Raw genomic sequence first — 22,438 nt, 5'->3', positions numbered from 1 at the left:
TGTCGAAAAAAAAAAAAAGAAGCTCTAAGCACTGGCTAGAACTAAGTAATTCAGTTAAATCCTTACATGTTTGGCTGCATTTGTGTGCTTTCAATTTAAGTGGTCTCTTAAACTTGCAAGAAATGCATCATCAAAGATTAATCCAGAAAGCTAAAATCAAGGAAGAAAAGTAGTCTAAGTCCCTAAGCGCTACGATTCCACTTGCAATTTACATTAGGTTCCACCATTAATTCTGGGAGGTGAGCAATATATGTGACAAATGTAAAACATGGACATTATTCACAGTTAGTGCTCTTAAACAATAGCAAACAGTGTTGCCACAAACTGCTATGTAATGTACATACAGCGCACAACAGATACTGTACAAGCCACAGAATAGGAAACTGTAAGACATCCTGTCCAAGTCCTTCATCAGACAAGAAGCCCAAATTTAACAAAGTGCCTCTCTGGTGCAACATTATGAGCAGCTACTGTAATGCAGAGCAGCACTGATATGAAAGAGAATGAAAAAGCCCTGGCAGCCAAGGATCAATGACTTTCCTATTCCTTTTTTGACTCATCAAAGCGACTACTTAAGTTATACGGCTGTATTAGTTAAACGAAGATGAGGTTCATTTCATTATGAAGAAGAGCGCGTTAGATGGCAGATGATGATAGGAAACTAAGCTGAAGGGCAATTAATCCAGGTAGCATTTCATCTATATTGTGTTTGGATAAATGGGGGGCAAGGGTTGGAGGGTGTCAGATGGGGAGACAGAAATGTAGGGGCTGAGAAATTATGCAATTTGGAAAAGTGGATCTGAGCAGGCAATTATAAGCAGTTCCTGCCTCTTCTGGCCACACTGCTTGCCATCAAAAAATGAAAAAAGGCTGCTGGTGTGGGGACACAAAGGATGGCTGTATTGGAGAAAATAAAAACCAGTGTGAGTCATTGTTTTTCTCTGTGTAGTATGTGTGTATTTTCCATAACAAAAAAAAAATATCCTGGAGCACCTGGAATTCTCCGACAGCAACGATTGCCCCGAGTTCCTGTGTGCTCTCTGAGGGTTAATACCAGCTGTGAGTGTGATGTCTTGGGGCAGACGTGCAGCTTGCCAGAGTGTTATTCTGTCCGTGCAGCGAAAGGTGTGAGGTCACAGGCTGCTGGTAGGACTGCAGTCTCTCAAGGGCCCTCAGAGGACGGGCCATTAAAGTGGGGCCAGACACCAGACTGACAGCGGACACGAGGCTGCACCCACCCCTTACCTCGTCCATTTGCCCTCACACACGACAAAAACACATCCATCTTCTCAGGTCATTTAGTCTCATATCCAGCATTGAAGATGGATTTTACTTAAAAGCAAGAGCAACATTCTGCCGGTGGGGTGAGAGTTGCAAGAATTTTCCAGCACTGAGGTTTTGGTATCATGATGCACGACAGAACGAAGCAGATCACAGCACTCGTGTCAGGCACATTAGAAGAAAATTCTTGAAATCGAAATCATATGCATAAGAAACTGGTGAAATTATCTCAAGGCAGCAATGATTTAAAACAAAAAAAAAGGAAAAATACAATTAATGAGAAGATAATGAAAAGAACATCGAAGGACTTTTTAAATCTGGATTTTTCTTTAGATGTTTTCTTTTCTTTAAATCAATGAAAGACTAAATATGGGGTAAGATTGGTATTTTTCAGTGGTCTGTTTTAATGTCCTTATTCACTTAAATTCTCTTTTTTTTTATTCATTAGTCATCTTCAGTCTCTTTTTTTCTCTCTGTTTCTGTCTTTCTTTCTGTGTATAATGGGTCCCTATGGCTGTGTTGAATATGAGAGACAGACGACATCCATCCTTCACTGTCTGCCTCCCCTCCTCCCCCCCATCCAGCATCTGCTTGAGGCTGCGAGTCAGATGGGGGACACAGGAGGCTGCACATGGAGCAGCCACACACCTAAGGGTCAATGGTAGTTCAACTCTGAAAGGCCACAGATAAAACTTAGGGCAACACACACACGCACACACACACACACACACACACAGAGAAGCACAGCTCAGCTCAGAGGTGCCCCCACAAGACAAGCATACACAAAAAGATGTCAAATACAAGTGGGCATTTTCACAATTTTGAGGCCAGTACACAGGTCGAGTCCACTGTGCTGCTTTTATTGCTCTGCTGAAGGTGGATTAGAGCAAAAGGGATCAGAATCCAGCTGAAGAAATTGCATTTGTCAACGCATGTGGAACTCTTCTCTTCTCTTCTCTTCTTGTGTGGTGCTTTTAAAAATGCCTCGCTGTTCTTCCTGGCTCCCTGCCTTTGATCTTCTCAGACAATATCCAGGGGCGACGCCCAGGAAGCTCTGTATTCATATCAGAGGGCAGATTTCCCCCAAGACAGGAAGAAAATGAGAGTTCCCGCTCTACAGGAGGTCGAAGTCTGCGGCCCAAGGGCTGTCTCTTACCTGGATGTGTGCGAATGACAGTGTGTGTGTGTGTGTGTGTGTGGGTGGAGACGTATGTGCATGGAGTACAGGTACATGCAGATGCGCGGTGCATGCATGTGTATGAAAGTTGATTTTAGTGTGTAACTGCACATGCACACCGTGTGATTGCAGTAGTCTCACTTCTTAGCGATAAGAAGAAAGGAGAGAAGGCCGGGCACAAGTCAATTTATTACAGTCCCAACATTTGTTATGCCTCTTAACACACCCAGTGTGAGACCCAGTCAGATATATTGAATATCCATATCTGCATCCTTCCACTTACACGAGCTGCCCTCTCCAGAAACATAACGGATATGCAGTTGAAAAGGAAATCTATGCACACTTCAAACAATCTTAATCTCTGCTGACGCAACGTCAATACATTTCAATACAGATTCATCAAATACGCATCTAGGAAAATGGAAGTGTACTTGACAACAAGAGATACCATTTTTTTCTCTTTTGCTATTTCTATTAAGATCATTTCATCACTTATAATTCTACTGGCATGAGCCACCACGTCAAGTTTGTAAATACTTGATAAATCTTTAATCTCACGCCTGAGATTGAGCTGATAGCAGCATCAGGGTAAGAGCAAAAATATGAAATCATTAGATTTGTGTATCTGAGAATGTGAAAGAGGAAGAGAGAGGAGGGAGCCGGAATATTAAATCCAACCCCAAACAGTTAAGCGGTGGAGACTTAGACAATTTTTTTTTGTCTTCACGCCGCCAAAAGCTAGATAGAAAAGAGCCAATAATATCTGAATTATGTTATGAAGGGACAGTATTCTATTGACTATGAATATGATTACATTTTATGGTTCAGAACTAATAGCGCACTATCAAATGAAACTTATTTGACTATAAACTCCCAAATGCAAAAATGTATTACTACAAAAAGGCACCATCCAATATACTCAGCCACTGCGGAAATTGTGTTTTATAATCACATCTCTCTTCGGGAGAGAGTTCTTTATGTTCAGCAAATATTGTTTGAACGATTTCAGACACAAAAAAAAGTGTGAATTTTGTTTATGGTAGATTTTCATTCAAAAGCAAACACACACACACACTCACACACCGATAAGTAATGTAATTACAATGCACTTCTGACAAGTCTTTTACATTAATACTCATGTCTGGCCAATGATTAATTTAAATTGTCACTGAATCTAATTTTATTCTTCCTTTCCTTTAAATGAGGTAAGATCTAATTATGGCCTAATGCATAACTTATTAAAACCTCTTCTTCTGGTGTGGCAGTCTGCCAATCTCATCCTCACTCATAATACCAGAATTCAGCTGCCGCACCGCGCTCTCATTAAACATGCAAACATATTCTTTTGCACCTTGCTGCTTCTTCCCGAATGCAGCCTCAGAAATGAGGATCTCCTAAATAATTCTCTGATCAATTATTACTCATGCAGCAAGCAAATTCCTGATTCTCTTTGATGGGATGAAATTCCAGCGGCTTGTCTCCGAGCATTTGGAAAAAGACATTTTTTTTTTTTGGGCACTGAGGTTGGAAGTGGAATCACATGGTATTCCTGAAAAGAGGATTTCTACTAGACACTTGGGCTGAATGATAAAGGAAAAAATCAAATTGCAAATTTTTGGACCAATAATCCCATTTTTTTGGACGTTCCATATCTTCTGTATTATTTACTATATATAAGCAATAACTTATTCTATGTCCAACACAACACTGGATACAGCTACTTCTACTACTACTGGAAGCTACTTCTTTATGTATATGCTTCTTTCCTGCAGGCCTTGCCTATGTGTTGTGATGAAACGAGATGAACTGATGCATGAATTGACATGAAAAACATCGTTATTTAGCTAATGAGATGTAAAACCTTCAATCACGGTAGAATGTTCCATAGCGTCAAGCCTTGTAAACACGTAATATAACCGTCATGACTAAACTATTTAATAAAATCCAAAAAAAGATAGAACAACAAAGCACTGCAGAACAGCGGGCCCGGTGTGTACCTTAATATACGGAAAATAAATATGATCTCCAGTCAGTTCCAGTCAAATCACACAACCAAAGTGCAGAAATGTAAAAAAGGAAAAAGCCCAACGGTAACATGAACATGTTGATTTCACTTATAAATAAAATCTGAACAGCTTCCTCTCCGCTAACACACCAGGGGCCCAGTGTGAACATGAATCTAAATATTAAGAAATAAATATAAATCTTACTGATCTCCAGTCACTAACAGTATTGTAACAAATCACACAAACTGAAGTGCACACTGACTCGGGCTCTGACTTACCGCTCTAAGCATATTCAGATAACTCAAAGCCTCGTTGTAAACATGTAATATATAAGCGTGGATTGCATCGCCTGGGTAATTTTGCGGTGCCATTTTGAATCTCGTTCATGAGGAGATGCTCTCGAATGTTTCTGTCAGTGATCCACGCGCGGTGGTCGGCCTGCTTGACACACTGGTAGTCTGCATTTTAGCAATAATCATACATGGTCTCAGCTTTTTGAAATGTTGAAACACATTTGTAGTGTTATCTCGTGTCTACTATAGCAGGAATGTTCTGCACAACGCCTGACCGTGTCTTAAACCTAAAACATGTCCATAAAACTGACGTCCTTGCTCCTCTTTGACACTAAAATCACCTGTTGCTCTTCATTGTTTGGTTCTGCCTGTGTGCGGCGTTACACAAGCTCATCTAATCCATCTATTCTCACCTGCCTACGGCACACCGCATGTTTTAAAGGTGTCTGGCCCTCTATTAGATTGTGCAGCAAAAAACTTTGAAAATTGTGCTCTGTTGCATATCTGCGTTGGTTTGAGTTTGATTAATCGTTCAGCCCTACTAGATACTAAATTTCACCTTTATTTTAGGTAGTGCAAACTCATATACTGGCACCCTGCTGTCTGCAGCGGGGGACCAGTACAAGAGAATAAAAAGAATCCAAAAAACCTGAGAGATTCGTTCTAATTTTGATGGTGTGCAAAGTCCTGTAATAATACCCCTGAGGCCTGCGTGTTGTTCCACTTACTCCTCTCTACACATGTCCAAATCCTTTAGTCCAACATTCATTCTTAAGCATTCTACTCTGATTTTTTCTAAGAAATGGTGACAGTCTGCCAACTAACACTCCTGATGAAAGAATTTCTTTTAATCTAGTGATACTCATTTGTGAGATTAAAGAAATGTCTTTAATCAAGTGACATTATGTTGAAGTAGGGCAATTTGCCTTGAAGATATTTTCATTTGAAGGGTTTCATTGCAAAATGACATAACCGACGTTTTGGACTGAAAGCATTTTGGAATGAAGCCCTCCATTTGATCCAAATTCTTTAAGTCACCTTAACTCTTTTTGTTCACTTGCTTTAACAACAACAACAACAAACACTGTAAAAATAACCTTTAAGGGCACAATTTTAGGGACTTTGTAATTTGTTGTATTCTCTTACCTGGTCTCAAGAGGAATGTTGCTGTTGAGCACCCAGCTGTTGTGAAGCTGTGCCTGGTCTGTGCTCGAGCTTGTGTCTGGCCCCTGGCTGCCCTGGCTGGCCTGGCACCGCGTTGGCATGGTCTTCCTCTGCAGGCTGACTTGAGTGTAGGGCGCCGGGCGGGCACAAGTGCAGGCATGGGGCGGAGGGGGAGGCGGGGGCAGCGGGCGAAATGTGAACTGACCACCTGGACTGCTGGGCAGTTCTGTTGCAGAGAGACAGCAGAGAAAAAAAGCAGAGGAGGAGCAGGAGGAGGGACAGGGGAGAAATAAACATAGGTTTATTAGGAGAGCAGTACCATAAATTACAAATAAAAGTGGCGTGTTAGTTGACAGTTTATTGTTATTACACTGATTGAGGGACATAAATCAGCTTGAAAACTGTGCCTGTCCAGCGCCTTCCCTTCCTACCTGCTTTGATACACTTCCAGGCGCCCTATAAATAGGTTCTTGGCTGGCTGCAGCATTGAACAGTCTTTAAAGAGCTAACAGCTCTGGCTTAATCTGCACCCGCCAGCCCAAACTACCCATGTGATGTTTATTATGAGATCTGTAGCTTCACGGAATGAGCTAGCCAGCTGTAACTCCCTCACACTGCTAACCTCAGGGTCTAGATAGAGCTCTCTCAGTCCATCATTTACCATTCTCTTTCACCATAACTCTCCCTCTACCATCTCTTCCTCCTTGCTGCTTTCTCTCTCTTTTCAGTCTGTCTTCTAAAGGCGAGCGGTTTTGCCAAATGAAATGTGTGTGCATATGTTTGTTTAATGTGTGAATATCTGTGCAACTGCAGATTAACCGGGTTGGCATGTATTTGCACGTGTGCACACACCTGTGTGTACGTGTTCATCAGTGTTCATCAAGCGTCCTGGGACATTAGTTATCAGTGTTTAGGGGGACAGCTCATGCCATATGGCTGCAGCATGGTTATACGAACACGCTAAATCCCTCGTCCCAAAAGACCAACGCTGTCCAGCTGTATTGACAATGATTGTAACATTAGCCTGGAACCCATTGTTAGACAGTATTGGCCCACCATGCTATTTTCTGCCAAATTGTCAGCAATAATTTAGTATGTGGAATTGTAGCCCACCTGGGAGAATACCACAGTCCTCCCCGTTTAAGTGTAAGTTTTACACTGACAACACCAGAAAACAGATTTTATGATTCCTGCCATCTGAAAACTGAGAAAAGTGAAGAATTAAATAACCTTGTTTCTGGCCTCACAGTCGCTGTTGCCAGCATAAAAAACTGCATGTTACTGGAACGTGTACTGTAGCTGCCATTATGTATAAAAGTGTCCCAACACCTTTCCTAAATGTTGCAGGGAAACAGTTGTGAAACGTGTTATCGTCAACATTTCCACAACACTAAATCTCTGCACATGCTCCAATGTTTTAAGCAATTTTAAAGATCACATTGCTTCGATCTCTTCACACTAAATTATTCTTCTTATTATCCTTTTGCACAGACATGTTGGCTGATACCTGATGTCATATCCACCAATGTTCATTGACATACCACACATCACATCAGGTTTTTACGATTCTCACTTGTTGGAAATTCACATTTACAAGATATATTTTCTCGCAGTGTTGTAGGAATGTGACTGTATGGTAGGGCAGGAACTCGTAAATGGTCTATAATCATTTCCACAATAATATTTCCATGATGCCATCTGTCCAGAAGTGCCATTTTGAGCATTGTAACAATGCTTCCGCTGCCTGTGTGTGTATACACGTCTGCAAATTTGACATTAGTATTCCCAAAATTACTTTGTAAATTCTGTCAAAATGCTCTTTGAACAAATGAAAGGTTTTTCATCTTCCAAAACGCTCTACTGGTTATTGATCTTCCAACATGGCTGAATTGTCTCTGTCACATTTCCAAGGCATGTGATAAACTATCTGTCTCTACTCTCTGCATACTGACACAATTAAATGATATCTTCCTTACTCATGACAAGCCATTACTCACATCACATATTCATTTCCTGGTTTCACGGAAACATGCGGGGGGTTCTAACTATACGTTGACATCTATCCATTGTTGTTTATTGCTCAAGGCCATCTGCGATGATGCACATTTCATACCACCCATTATGCATGATATTTTTAGCATGTTTAACATGTTTATGGTGAATAACAACAGCAGAGACTGTGTGTTAACTTGCAGTTTGTGAATGTTCTTAACCGTGGGATGTGACATATTCATACACTCATGTCTGCAATACACACTGGTCTGTTCGAACCTTAATAACTGTTTTTTTTCTAAGACTATATAATATTGCACAGTCCTGTATATCCTACATCACTGGGTGATTTAAACAGCTAATCAGACTGTGCTGAAACTGACTCTACGTGAGACCTGGTAAAATGATGTATTTGTGTCATCACCTGGAGGTGCTGTTTAGTCTAATCTAATGGATGTGCAAGAAGGAAGTTATTTTTGTCTGAACCACCTCTGAGTATTAAAAATTACATGCTTAGGGAAAACTGACAGAACATTTTTAGAGCAGCACTGCATCGTGTGTCATTGTAATGCACCGGGAGCTTTAAAGCAGTGCTTCAGTTTTTAGTCTATCTGATTCATCAGCAACAGGGAGTCCTTTGAGTCCAGCCAGAAATCCCTTGCTTACAGGTTTTTATTCTGGAGGTAGATGTTTTTAGCATTTGTTACAAAAAACATATATTTTTTATCTTTTTTCTAAAAGAAATCACACATGGTGCATTCCCAGAGCTGGGCACTTGAGTTGGCAACTTGCACTCAGGTTGCGCCTGAGGCATTAAATCAACTTTAGCTTTAAGTTGAATTTGACTTTGTTGACTTTAAACTTGACTCAGACTCCGTTAGACTGTAATGATTTGAGAACAATGTGAGCCATTTAGAAACTGTAAAGCCACTGTGAGCAGTGTACCAAAGCAAAATTACGTTGCCTGATTCTCTTACACATCACAGTGTGCACCTGTCAGCCAAAATCAAAACACATCAACAGTTTTGTGTGCTAAATTAGCAATCATTTCTGCAAGGTTCTCCATTTGAAAATGAAAGGGGTGCTACACTGAGTTAGTATGATGGGGGGGGGGGTTGAAGAAGAAAAAAAAAACCTGGATCCACACTTCCCATGATGCCACTCACAAGCATCTTTCGTTAGACTTTCCCTGCCTGACAAATGAACTCTGACCAATGAAACTCTATTACACACCTGTTTTCGTGGCCTAAGTAATAATCTTCATGAGGACTAAGCCAGACTTTACGTAAAATAGTGGTGGAATGTCGCTGTGAGTGAAAAAGTCAGCAATAATCTCTCTCTATATATAGGTTATTAATCTGTAGAGAAATTTCTAGAAATAGTCTGAACCATTAACACTGGAGCGAAGACTCCCTTACATCTCTGTGCATGAGAAATGTTTTTCAACCCAAACGGCCTAAAATTGTTTTGAAACTAAAATAATGAATCCACATTATTCCTGCCTCTTAAATCTCAAATGGCCTCTAGTTCATTATTAATTTAGACTTTTTAGAAAACCTGAATCTTAACAACTCTGGGTATGCAGTCGCCAAAACTGTGCTTGCTACCTTAGTGTTTGCTGGAGAGAGAAAAGGGGAAAGAGTGTAAAGTGGGCAGGAGGGGAGCAGAAAGGACAGGGATAGAGGGCTCGGGGAGAATGTAATCTTAGTGAGTAGGGTGACACAGGGTCCCAGGCTGCCAGATGGTGCTTTGGAGGGCTTAGCTGAGGCAGCTTTGGGTCTCCGCTCTCAAAGATCCACAAACGGACTCAATTCCTCTCTTTTCCCTCGGACAAACGCAGAAATGGCAGAGAAACACTTGCTAAGTCGTTCTTCCTCTCTCGGTCTTTCACACAAAGTCATATCAAACACACAAGCTGTGATGTTGTATTAAATAGTAGATGTAACCTAAATAGGCCCGGCGATGTAGGGCAGAGGCCGTGCAATACTTGGCAGGGTGGCCAGGAGTTCAAAAACATCAAATCAACTCTGTGGGGAGCAGATAGGGGCCAGGGGTGGGGCCATTACAGCTCTAGATGACAGTCGTGACAGTGTTGAACATCCTCTGCCCTGGGGTTCCTCAGGGACTTAGCCCCCCAGAAAAGACACTTTTAGAAAGTCGCTTATGAGATATTTTCCTGGAATCATCAGCTTTTGGTTACATAAGCGAGATATGAGGAAAAGCGTTTTATTGCCAGTGGAAGGGAGATCTGGGGGGATTTACTGGGAAATGTAACAGGTAACAGGTATTTGGGTTAGGTATTAAAAATGCATTACTGTAGGTGAGATGGACCTAAAATAGCAGACATTAAGTATTTATGACAATTTAGGTATTTAATGCCAAGTCATACTAATGTAATGAGAGGAGAGCATAGTAAAAAAATGACTCAAGCATACACACACACACATAGTAATGGTCGTGGGTGTAGTAATGAGTTAGCTGTCATGATGGTGCAATTCTCTTTGGAAAGGATATTAACAAGCAGGTATAAAACTGTTTCAATGAAAAATGAATCACGTACGCAAAATAGTCTTGTTCATGAATGCTCGTCATGCTTGTCATTAAAATGTTCTACTTTCAGTCTGGATGTGCCTGCCAGATGTTCAGCACTACCTGTGCATGGTGTTGTAGTAATTGGGCAGAGACAATTTAAGAAGAGACATGTTCAGAGAGAAAAATTTTAGTAATCCCAGACAGTGAAGGCGCCGAGAAGGGAAGGGTCAGAAAAGGGGGAAGTTTATGTACTTTTTCTTTTTGCTGAAGGGAGGTCGGTCTGACTTTTCTTTGGGAGAGTCTTTTATTTCAACCTCTTCATGTGAAAGTTTATCGCATAAAAGAAAAAAAAAAAGATCCAACTGTTACATCAAAAGGAGCTTTTGTGTGCGCTGCTGGTGATAGAGGTGTTCTGTGACCACATTCAGAGGAACAGTCCAGTCTCTGTCTGGGGGCGTTAGTTTTAACATCAAAATCAGCAGCCTGTTCTTCTGTTCGCTCATTCAGAGGCTGTAACAACTGTTTTTTTTCTGGCTGTATTTTCACTATTTATTTGCCATGAGTTGTATACTGTTTTGAGATATTTAGGTGAGGTGCTTCCAATTTTTTTTTTTTTCATCTAAGGCAGTCCAACAAAAAAATATTAATGATGCTGTGGAGTGCCTTTCCATACCACCTCCCCACCCCAATATTTTTTGTACAGTCCCTAAAGGGTGGAAGCTGCAAACACAGGATATATCACCTCTTTAATAAGAAGAGACCACCAGGTTTGGAGTGTAGCAGACCATAAAAACATGAGCCACAATAATATCAAAGTCTAATATTTAACCTCTTCTTCGTGTTCTGTTTGCTCACGCCCCCTTTCTCCTTCCCTCCGTCTCTCCATTATTGTGCCCTGCGCTCTACTGCAGAGTTAATTTCACTTATTACAGGAAAGCTGTATAAAATCCATAGAGCCTGACCTCAACACTATCAAACCTGCCTAACAGAGGAACGTGATCGTTTTAGAGAACATTTAACACTATTGTTGGACCAAGCCCAGCAAAAACCACATCATCCACCCCACTCTAAAAATAAAAGCCTAATAATTTCCCCCAGGATAGCTTTTCATCTATCTTGCTTCTTAATTGACTTGCATTAAATTGCCACAAAGTTTATTCCACTGCTGTGCTTCGATGAAATAAATAATTAACCCCATAAAAAGGTCAGACAACTGAAATTAGAACTCACTGGTTTTGTTCTTCTTTTTTGCAGTAATGAGATGGGACCCTGCCCTCGCTGACCATCTGACTCTCTGTAATAATTTGTCTTTGTCTTAACGCAGTTCCTGACCAGAGATAAGACATTATCTCATCAGACATTATAAGTTCCACTATGACTCCTTTCATTGGTTGGCTGCTGATGAAGTTGGTGTGAAGGATGGTAATATCGATAACAACAATAGCGAATGTATGATAACAGGGACTAATATTGCTAACGATCACAGCGGCGACAATGACGTTGATGAAGATAACGTTACTGATAATAGGGTCGGTGGCGGTGATGAAAATAACAAAGATAATGAAGATAACATTGGTAATAACAGTGATAACAATAATGATGAAAACAGCAGTGATGGCGGCAGAAACACTGATAATTACGTTGATGACAGTGGGCTCTGAGACAGCAATTAGAATAAAAACAGCCATTGATTCATCTCTGCAGACACAGGGATAAACGGTAGGATCTCCATTTAACAAAGTGACACAATCATGTTGTCCAATTAAAGCAAGAAAATACAAATGAAGAAACCGAGTGCTCTAAGAGCTTTTCCTTCTCCTGCGGAACCCAGTCGATTTTCATACAGAGCCTGATAATTAGCAGCCATGCATCATTTGGCTTTTTCATACCGGAGGACTCACTCACTGTGCGTGCAGCTGTGTGCACTGGAATGTGTGTGCATGCGTCTACAACGTGAACGTGTAGATCTATGTGCATATTTGCGTAATTGCTTGTTTGTACCCCATCTTCAAAAACAACTCCCGAGCAGCTCCACAATCATGTTTAGGCTGCAGGTGATTCTGAAAGTTGCATTTCCCTGGAGAGGGTGCGAAACCTCCTGAGTCTAGCTCCTCAGTTCTACAGCAAGAGGCTTACCATCACTCAAACACTTCACTGCAGGGGCCCGCGCTCAAATTACATTTTCAGACGAGCACCCTCCTTCGGTCCTGCGTTATTTAAATGATCTGTTTAAAACTTGTAATTAATCAGCCGATGTTTCTCGGTCTTGAAACTGCCTGACCAAACTTTTTTGATCTTAATGAATGCTGGCTGCTTGTTGGAGGCCAGCGCAGGATGTAGCCTATAGCAGCTAGCTGAGCTCAGCTCGTCTCTCCTGAGAGCACAGCAGTGTCCTGATCTTCCTGACCTTGTCATTGCTGCAGGGTGCCCGGTCATTGCCACCTGCCACAGAGCTGTGCAGGTGTTGTTGTGTGCGTGCTTGTGTGCATTGGTGCACGTCATACATCCGTGTGTGCATACATGCATGCATAAGTATGCACATGAGTGTCTGACGGAGCTCCGGAGCATGCTCAGTAGTGGCGTGATGTCCTATGAGTTATTAGCCTTGGTAGAAATTTGCTTCACCAGGAAGAGGGCGTGACAAGGTTTTTGAGACTCAGGAGGTGAAACGCCACAATGGCCATTACGGTGATTAGTGCGCACATTCATCTTTTACAAGCCTCGTGATTCTCCCCCTCCTTCCCCCGTCGTGCTCTCTTCTACATATGAACACACACTGCATCTCCCTCCATCCCAAAACAATCACAACGGCCACACACAGAGTATGGAGGAGTTGTTCTTGCACACACATGCATACACTATATTTTCTCTGACTCCAACACTAAAACAGCAGAAAGTGCCTGGGCTTGACAGCAAACAAACCAACATGAAGAGATTCCTGGCAGGCTAAAGAGAGAGTAGTATCAAAGCTACAAGAATGCACCACCAGCAGCCCATTTTTTCAGTGAGGAGAGAGAGAGAGAGAGAGAGAGTGAGTGTGCGCAGTGTTGTAGCAGACCTGAGCTGCTGGTAATTAGAATGGGCTCTGAGGAGAGACAGGCAGTGGAATGAATGCAAATGAATTCACTGGCTCCGGCACTGGGCTCCACAACCTCACTTTTCATATAGCATGCCTTACAGACAGGAGGCTACTGGCACAACCAGAGCAGAGCTACACAGTAAACACTGAGTGACATGACTGTGAACACGCACGTGCCAACATGTCCACACACAACACAACAAACACACACACACACACACACAAACATGCACAAGTATGCAAATAAAATGTGAATCTGCAGGACTGAAACAAATACGAACTCCACAGTGCCCAAGGAAGCACGCACCGATAGAAATACACAAACACACAACACACGCACACATTATACTAATCCCTGCAAATGCCACAGTGTTGCTTGTGAAAAGAGAAAGGAGGTGAAAATGCTTGTTCCAAGCGAACATCCACAGCATGTCCCACAGCGGAATAAACAAACCCCTCTTAATTGGTGTCGATTTGGAATGAAGTGATGATTCATCATGCAGAACTCCCCAGTAGAGTATTGGAAACCCAATCATTTCTAATCCATATGACCTTGACAGAGGGCCAGAGTCAGACTCCCACTCCTTCCACACGCATTGTCCGACAGACAAAGTCAAGACATTGTAACTGACTTTACAACGCGTTCAAACTGTAATCCACCAAAGTCAGATCACTTCACTGATTACTCCATCTCAGCCAGCGGCAAATCTTTATGAAGCACTCAATTCTCCACAGCAGTCATAAATCAGGGTACTATAAGCTTTCCGTGTCTATGATGGCACGCCAGAGACACTATTTCCATACCACGCTGCTCCAGTCAATAATTCCTATTCCCATTGCATCTACCAGCGCTGCTCTTGACTTAAAGAAGTCCGTTGGTACCACCTCAGCTCACCTCCGCATCCCTGGTGGTTTGCCATGTGAAACTTTGATCAGCAACTCTTCTCAAGGAGAAGCGGGTCATCTGCGAAGGGGTCCTGCTCTTTACTGGCTAGAGCTGTAAATGAGTCTAATTAACACACATCCCTTCCTATCTTTAACCAGGCATCCGGGGCCAACTGCAGTCTTATTATAGAGTACATTATGCATGTAATGTCCCCACTGAGATTACATTATGGAAAGCAAAGCATTCAGAGAGGCGTACATATATATGCACTTTGCACAAGCAGACAGGACTGTGTAAATATGGGAAGACGTGGGGAATAGCAGAACGGATGAGGGACTGCTTGGTATTCCGACTGGAACATGTAATAGATGGTGGAGGGAGATAGAGATACAAAGAAGAAACGCAGAAGAGAGAGGGAGAGAATAACAGGAAAGAGATGTGTCTTCAGCACCACCTGCAGACTCGACTGGCGGCCATCTTGCGGTCAATGAGGTGAGCGCAGCCACCGCCCCGGGTCAGCATTAACACAGACCAATGACAAGTAGGCACTTGCCCTCTATTGCAACAACACCTTGCCGTTCCACTCCACCGACCGCACCTATCACACCGATCACAACGCGCACGTATGCATACGCTTTTGCACTCTTCCAGCGCTCTCTGTCTGTCTCGCTTTTTCTCTCTCCAAAAGCCGTGCACACACCCCAGGAGAAGCTTAACAAATGTGGGAACAGATGCCCCACATCAGACTGCAGTTGCCCTCTGCTCCCTGCGTGCCTCCAGAGAGACAGAGGAATACCGTTAACGAAGATAAGACACTGCAGTGTCTCAACACATGCCTTCAGTGAACACACACACACACACGTACAAAGACACACACACATTTTTGACTCATTTGTTAATGTCCATATCAGTATAAGGCTGTAGAGATGTAATCTGGAGGACTTGCCTGATGCCTACCGTATGCGCTCACCTCCCTCCCTCCAATCACCTCTCCCTCTTTCAGCAAAAACCAATATGTCTTTATTCTTTCTTTTGGGGACACGATTTCTCTTCATCCAGACTGCCATTGCCCTCCACTCACTTATTGAACTCAAGTAGCTTCTTTGATAGGTGAAGAGGAAAACAAGACATTTAGTGACCCTCTTTGTACTTGTTCTACTGAAAGAGAAAGCCCTTTGATGTGAAAGCCTAAATACCATCCTTAAGGTAGGGGTGTGCACCTCTTCGTTGCAGACACTTTGTTATGCTTCTTTGCAAAAATGATACACATAAATTTGCAAGATGCAACACTGCAATGAAAAGCTCATTCTATACGATTCGATTCAGCTGTGATTTATTATTGACTTGGCTCCTGTTCAGGATTTGATAAGGTATTCATTTTGAGTAACGAAATACAGAAAGATCAATATTTCCTCATTTTTATTCCAAGTGCAGAATTATAAATTGTCTGCTGCCTCAATAAGAGTAACCACAGGAAGTGATGCACTATGTAACTTATTATGTCGTCCAAAGGAGAACGGGTTTCTCACTTAAATGCTGTCAGATGGGTGTCATTCACCTCAGCGCTTTATACAACGCTGTGCTCAAGGCTTCCGTTAGACTCTGAGGTCAGTATACTATATTTCAGGAAGATTAATACACATTAGAATCGGACACTTTTTTATTGTCACTTTTGACGCCTGTGGTTTGAGAACTAGAGAGCTAGGTGGTATTCGGGGGGGAAGGTCACACATAGAGACTGGAAAAAAGTCTTAGTGATTAATTGTATGCAGATTTCTGATGTCCATATTGATTTTTGATTAATTTCACTCAGAACTTTGGATCTGGTTGTGTATCGACGTAGCTGTATACAGTAACCCTGACTGTTGTATCAGTTTTCCAAAATGAATTAGTTAATTTTGCATTTAGGAGAGGAAGATCGTGAATATGAGTGCGCACTGTCTGGACCATGTTTTACTTTAAATAAAGCTTTGTAAGTGTGTGGTTTAAAAGTCTGTGACATTTAGGGACTACTAAATATAGAGTGCAGTCTATTGAGGAACAGTTGCTGGCCGCAGGGTCAGCCAGGAGATCAGATTAAATAAACATCACTGAGGAAGAGAGAGAAAGAGAGAGAGAGAGAGAGACACAAAATAAACAGGAAGTGGTAGCTCATGAGGTTGATGTTTTTGGCCACAAATTAAGCAGCAGCTTTTCATCCGAGTGTTGGTGGACATGTAATCACTTAGCTCTCCTGACACATGGCAGACGAGGGACTGAGGCAGGATATGGAGATGGATCAAGGGTTTAGGGTTGACACTTTCAATGTTGAACGCACTGACATCAATCTATCATCCCTTATGGTGTGTACCCCATATCCGACATGGCCTGGACATCCCTTAGGTTTCCTGAATGACTTGATTAAAGATCTTTCAGCATATAAAAACTGAACCCTTGGGCTGACAACACGGCAGTAGCCTACTGACCACTGGTCGTGACTGCAGTCTCATTCTGAAAATGCCTCACTGTGTGGCACACAAATTCCTAACTCGGCAAACTTGTCAAGAATATGCAGACGTGTCTCGATGTGGCATGCAAATGCGAGATGAAATCTTGCATAGCAATCTCAGAATTAAGAGATAGGTCAATACGCTGTTAGAGAAAGACAGCTAAGTGTGCACTTAAACATAGCCAGGCAGAGGGATGTTTAGATAGCCATTAGCTCACAACACTTTATGACTATTCAGAAGCCACTTACAGGACACACACTTCTAGATCCTTATAGCTATTAGCACCCATTAACATTTGTATATAATCATGTGGAATGATGTGCGAGGGAGCCTCATCTGCACTGTGCAACTGTGAACACAGAGAAAATTAAAAACCATCTAGAAGATGATGACAGTTCTGCAGCAGTGGAGCGCAGGGTAAAATACAGGTGTGTGCACAGCTCAAACACATTCAAAAGCCCATGCATCTCTATCTTACATACACACACGCACAAATGCAGCAGCTGGAACAGCCCCAAAAAACAACAATCCACAACAGGGAGAGACATAAAAAAAAAAACCTACATATAAGCAACGACCCTTCATTTTCATATCGAACGCCAACAGTGAAAATGTGACACCACTGCCCTCTGCCTCTTTTTCTATCTACTATTGTAACTAAAAGGGCCACTAACCTCTGACACAATCACATAAAATAAAGACACAACACCTAGAAAAGACTGTCAGTGACCCCTTCTAAAAGGGTCTTGTTGCTCCAGGCTATAAAATCTTAAAAAGCAAAAGATAATACTCTGCCATAGCTATGACCATGGAGACGGCGACGAATGGCGAGAAAGGGGGAGCTGAGACAGGACCCCGGCCTTAATGTAGTTTGTAATTGTAAGTGTTGGTCTTTAATAAAAGCCCAGAGTATTTGGTCAGGCTAATAGACTGGGCTCTCTAAATCCTGCCTGCCATGCATTATTCAACAGCCATTAGCTATCGCCTCATCTGGGAGGCTTTATGAGTCCCATCATCGGCTGGGACCCAGGCTAGGCACACCAGAGGTGTGAGGGGAGGGGGTGAGGAGGGGATTAGCTCGGGAGAGAAAGAGAAGAAAAGGAGATGGAAAATGCAGGTATGGGAGGGAAAAGAGGGGAGGTTAAAGAGGATTCAGAGGCGAAGAATCAAAGAGGAAAGCTGACGAAAGATGGGCGTGATGTTGCATAGGTGAGGGCCTGTGATATGGAAATGACTACAGGAAAGTAAAGAAATGACTGGATGATAGCCAGAGGTCATATGGTACACATATGAGAATGGGAAGATGTTCCATTCATCCATCCATTGTCTATACCGCTTATCCTTCAGGGTCGCAGGGGGGCTTGAGCCAATCCCGGCTGACTTTGGGCGAGAGGCAGGGTACACTCTGGACTGGACGCCAGTCAATCACAGGGGCTGACACAGAGACAGACAACCATTTACGCTCACACTTTAGATTTAGAGTCACTTATTAACCTGACCTGCATGTTTTAGGACCGTGGAAGGAAGCCTGGGAACCACACAGTACCCCACGCAGAACATACAAACGCCACACAGGAAGACCCCAGGTTCAAACCGGGATTCAAACCTAAAACATTAGTGCTGTGAGGCAACAGTGCAAACCACCACCACCGTGCTGCCCATGAGAAGATGATGATGCAGGGAAATAAGAGGAGAAGCGAATGATGGAGGTGTTGGGAATGGAACAAAACATATGGATATAGGTGTGGGAGGCGAACCTAGGGTCAGAGGGAGGCTGGAGAGAGCAACGGAGAATGAAAGAGAGGTGCCAGCCTGAAGTGGCATTTTCTGTTGGCCAGAAACATAAATGTCAGATTCTTCCTCCCTCTCCCCTCTCAACCTTTTCTTCTTTCAATTCCCCTCACCTCCCTCTCAACCTCCCCCTGCTCCTTCCACTCCAGCTCCTTGCTGCCCTTCTCAATCTGCCCACCTCTCCCATGCCTCTCTCTATCTCCCCAGAGTAGTGCCAGTGATAATTTTGCTTTCAGAGACGAGAGAAGGCCATGGAACACATGGAGATGCAGGCTGCTCAGTTACCATGGTATCACTGGCCAACAGGAATGGCGCCAAGACCAGGACGCGGATGTGCGTCTGTGTGTGCATGGGTGTGTACGGGTGTGGGCGAGAGTGTGCGCTCTTGAGTGCATCTACACGTCTGGGTAATGGGTGTTTAGCAGGCCTGCCAGACTTGTCCCAGCCACTGCTCTCCCAGACTACCAGGTTCTCCTGACCCTCTGCGGCAGCCCAAGGACACACTCCTGTCTCTCTAATTAAAACACAACCCTGACACACACACCGCACACTCACACACCACACACACACCCTGCAGGTCTGCAGCTTAAAATAACCTTAAAAGGAACAAGCAGAGCCATCATCCCCTGCACTCAACACCTCTTCAAAATCCACTCAGTGTTTTCTCACCAGGCAGCACCCAGGCTGACTCCGCCTCAATCTGCAGGAAGATTCACAACAAGAAATGGCGTCTTCAAATGCAGCGCCTGTCTATTAGAGAAGTCAACAGAGCAGCAGCATTTATTATTGCATGGCCTCCCTGCTACAATAGCACTGCTGCACCGTCATCCTGTACTTGAAAATAATTGTCTGCAGAACAATTTGCAACCATCAGAAAACCACAAAGAGGTTTCTGGAAAACTGTCAGCGTGGCTGTGGTCGAAAAAACAGGCAGTTATGTCAGAAGCTCGTTGTCCAATGCATAAGATATTACTGCACATATTCTCTGTGAGTCCTAATATTTCAGATTATTAGGCGGATTGGATTTTGCTATATTATACCACTATCAACACAAAGCCTTTTATATGTTTGCAAATGTATCATTATGCATAGCCCTCATATCTGAGTCTCTTTTTGTTGGCAGCATATAACATTAACATTAATGTTGTGTATTCTCATAAAGCTAAGGCACAGTATGTTTCCTATTTAAGGAACGAAGACGGCTCTTAGCCTTGCATGCTCACTGTGTTTTGCATGTTGCTCCCAGTAAGGAAACTAAGATGTGTGGACATCACACGTGACGTGCAGCATTCAGACAGCCTCTTCACTTCATCTCCAACAGACAATTTAGCATGTTTACTTCCTCGTTAAGCGCATGAGAGACCCTGATGGAGGAATCCCAGGGAAGCAATGGCGTCCTGTCACTGTGGGTTACCACTGCAGCATGATTTAATGGAACTGTCTGTCAGAAGGCCGAACAGCAGCCTGTCAACCAACAAGCGGAGGCAACATAAACACATAAACACACACACACACACACACAAGAACATGCACACAGTTAAAAAAAAAAAAAGAAGAAACACAATTGGGAACGTACTGTCAAAAACTCCCCCTCTCTCTCTTGCTCTCTTTCTCCGTCTCTCCCCCTCAAACACACATACAGAGGCACACAAAATCAAAAAGCAAAAGCACATATGTCCAAAAAGGTTCTGGCAATAGCTGAGACAGGCGGAGATGAACACAGAAGTGCTCAGAGCACATTCAGAGAAATCAACGGTTAGAAAAACACACATCACCGGCAGCCCCCCTACCAAGAGAGGAGATGAGTGCCAGGAATACGCTCGCTGCATCAAGCGGCACAGGTGTTATCAGAGCGGTTTGCAGGAGATCCCGCCAGACAAAGTACTACTGTCATCTCTACAGAAGTAGCAGCGTGAAAATCAACCCAAACAAATGTAATGAATGGTTCACAAAGTATTTAGCAGATTAGGTGGAAAACTCTATGCATGATGGGGGCCCAAATCCAAAGCTCATTACATGTGGCACTGCATTAGGAGCTCCCACAAGCCAGTGTACAGCCCTATCCCCCCAAGGCTGATTTCTATCCCTTGCTACCCAGTGAATGAGGCAGAGAGCAATCACATCAGCCAGGCACTGGGCATCTGATATCAAACCTTTTCTTTATTGTATATTTCCACCATCATCCCAAACTGGCAGGACAGAGAGCTCTGATTAGCATCAAAGCCTTTGATTGCCCCACTCAACAATCAGTGCTGCTCTCCTGTATGATGCGTGCTGTGATGCATAACGGTGCGTGTGTGTGTATGTGTGTGTGTGTGTGTGTGTGCATGAGAGTGGTGGGAGAGAGAGGAGAATTCATGAAAAATCATACTAGGTGCATCAAAATTACTCCCGCGCACGCAAGAACATATGTCCCTTTGCTTGTGCAAGCCCACTCACGCAATTTAGGTCTTAATGCTTCAAGATGAACCTAAATGGTCTTCTAATATGCCAGTCTCTGAAGGCCACCTTTTGATGTTGCACACTGCAGCTCCTCTGGTCTGGACAACTCACGCTGGCCCTGAAAATAGGCTGCTTCTTTAAAGATACCTCTCTCTGTGGCTAAATATGATTAGCTGCAGAGGACATTGTAGCTCTCTCCGCAGCTAATACATTTAGTATGGATTGTCTGAGGGGTAAGGATACAGCTAGCAGAGAGATCAATACTCTAAGTCAGAGTCTGTCTGGAGAAGAGGAACCATGCTGGGAGATGGTTAACTGTTCTAAGGCAGCAAATGCTGTCTGGAAGCACCGAATGCCAGGAATCCAACAATATTGAACACTTCTTCAAAAGGTAATGCTTAATGCTCAAGCTGAGCGATGGGCTATGTTGAGTGTCTACAACAGGCAAGGAGCTTGTTGAAGATTTGTTGTGGATATCTCTAAGGATGAGAGATTACATAAGGCAAATCTAGATGATTCCTTATGGTCTATAGTGCACCACTTAAGACCAAAACCCCATAGGGCCGTGCCTCCATAGGGCTGATGTCAAAGTGGTGCTCTAAATAGAGAATAGGATGTCCTTTGAGATAAAGCGGGAAAAGGACCCAGATTTAAGTGGCTTCATTTGCATGCGTGAATCCCTCACTTAAGCCCATTTGTGTCGCACACATGAGAAGCCACAAACACAAACGGACATGCGCACACCCTCACACAAAGTCCTAAGCACACAAATATACACACTTACCACAGACACATTCTTCCCCCTTTTCTTAGAGTAAGAGGACATTAGCACTGCATCTATTTCTGGAGGCCCATTAAGGCCGTAAAACATTTAAGATCCACACAGAGTGATTCCAACTGTCAGAATGACCCGTTCTTTCCCCATTTCTCCTGCTCATGTAAAAAAGCTGACACGAAGCTTGTGACAGAAACATGTATTTGGTGCAGTTCCGGATTCGGCTGAGTGGGCTGGCACGCCGGCTGGATGGGTGGGGTGGGAGGATGTGGGGTTGGGGAGGAGGGGTGCAGTCGTTCGCCCGCCAAATGGGTCCATTTTACTGAAATGTGAAGCCTGCACTTTCCTAACACGCTATAATAAATCTATCAATTGTGTGCGGGCGTGCACGTGTGCGTGTTTGTGTGTGCGCACCATGCATGAAGAGGAAATTGGTGACATCTAAACAGGAAATATCCCCTTCCCTTCCCGTCTATAGATGTGACAGTCATAGTAACAGCTAACAGCTCGGCTCACCATAACACAGGGTGG

At 43.2% G+C, this 22,438-nt stretch overlaps 1 protein-coding gene across 1 annotated transcript in view; it reads right to left on the bottom strand.

Moving 5' to 3' along the window:
- Positions 1–22,438, bottom strand: part of tenm1 (teneurin transmembrane protein 1) — a 156,083-nt gene that overhangs the window by 111,244 nt on the left and 22,401 nt on the right. Inside the window, exon 3 of the mRNA XM_070836474.1 lies at positions 5,904–6,147. Coding sequence (XP_070692575.1) covers positions 5,904–6,147 — 244 coding nt within the window. The remainder of the gene's footprint in view (positions 1–5,903; positions 6,148–22,438) is intronic.

The sequence above is a fragment of the Pempheris klunzingeri genome, chromosome 9, assembly GCF_042242105.1.
Source record: "Pempheris klunzingeri isolate RE-2024b chromosome 9, fPemKlu1.hap1, whole genome shotgun sequence".
In the NCBI taxonomy this organism is placed as follows: Eukaryota; Metazoa; Chordata; class Actinopteri; order Acropomatiformes; family Pempheridae; genus Pempheris; species Pempheris klunzingeri.
Note: the sequence above shows the minus strand (reverse complement) of the source record. Positions and strands in the feature narration are given on the sequence as shown.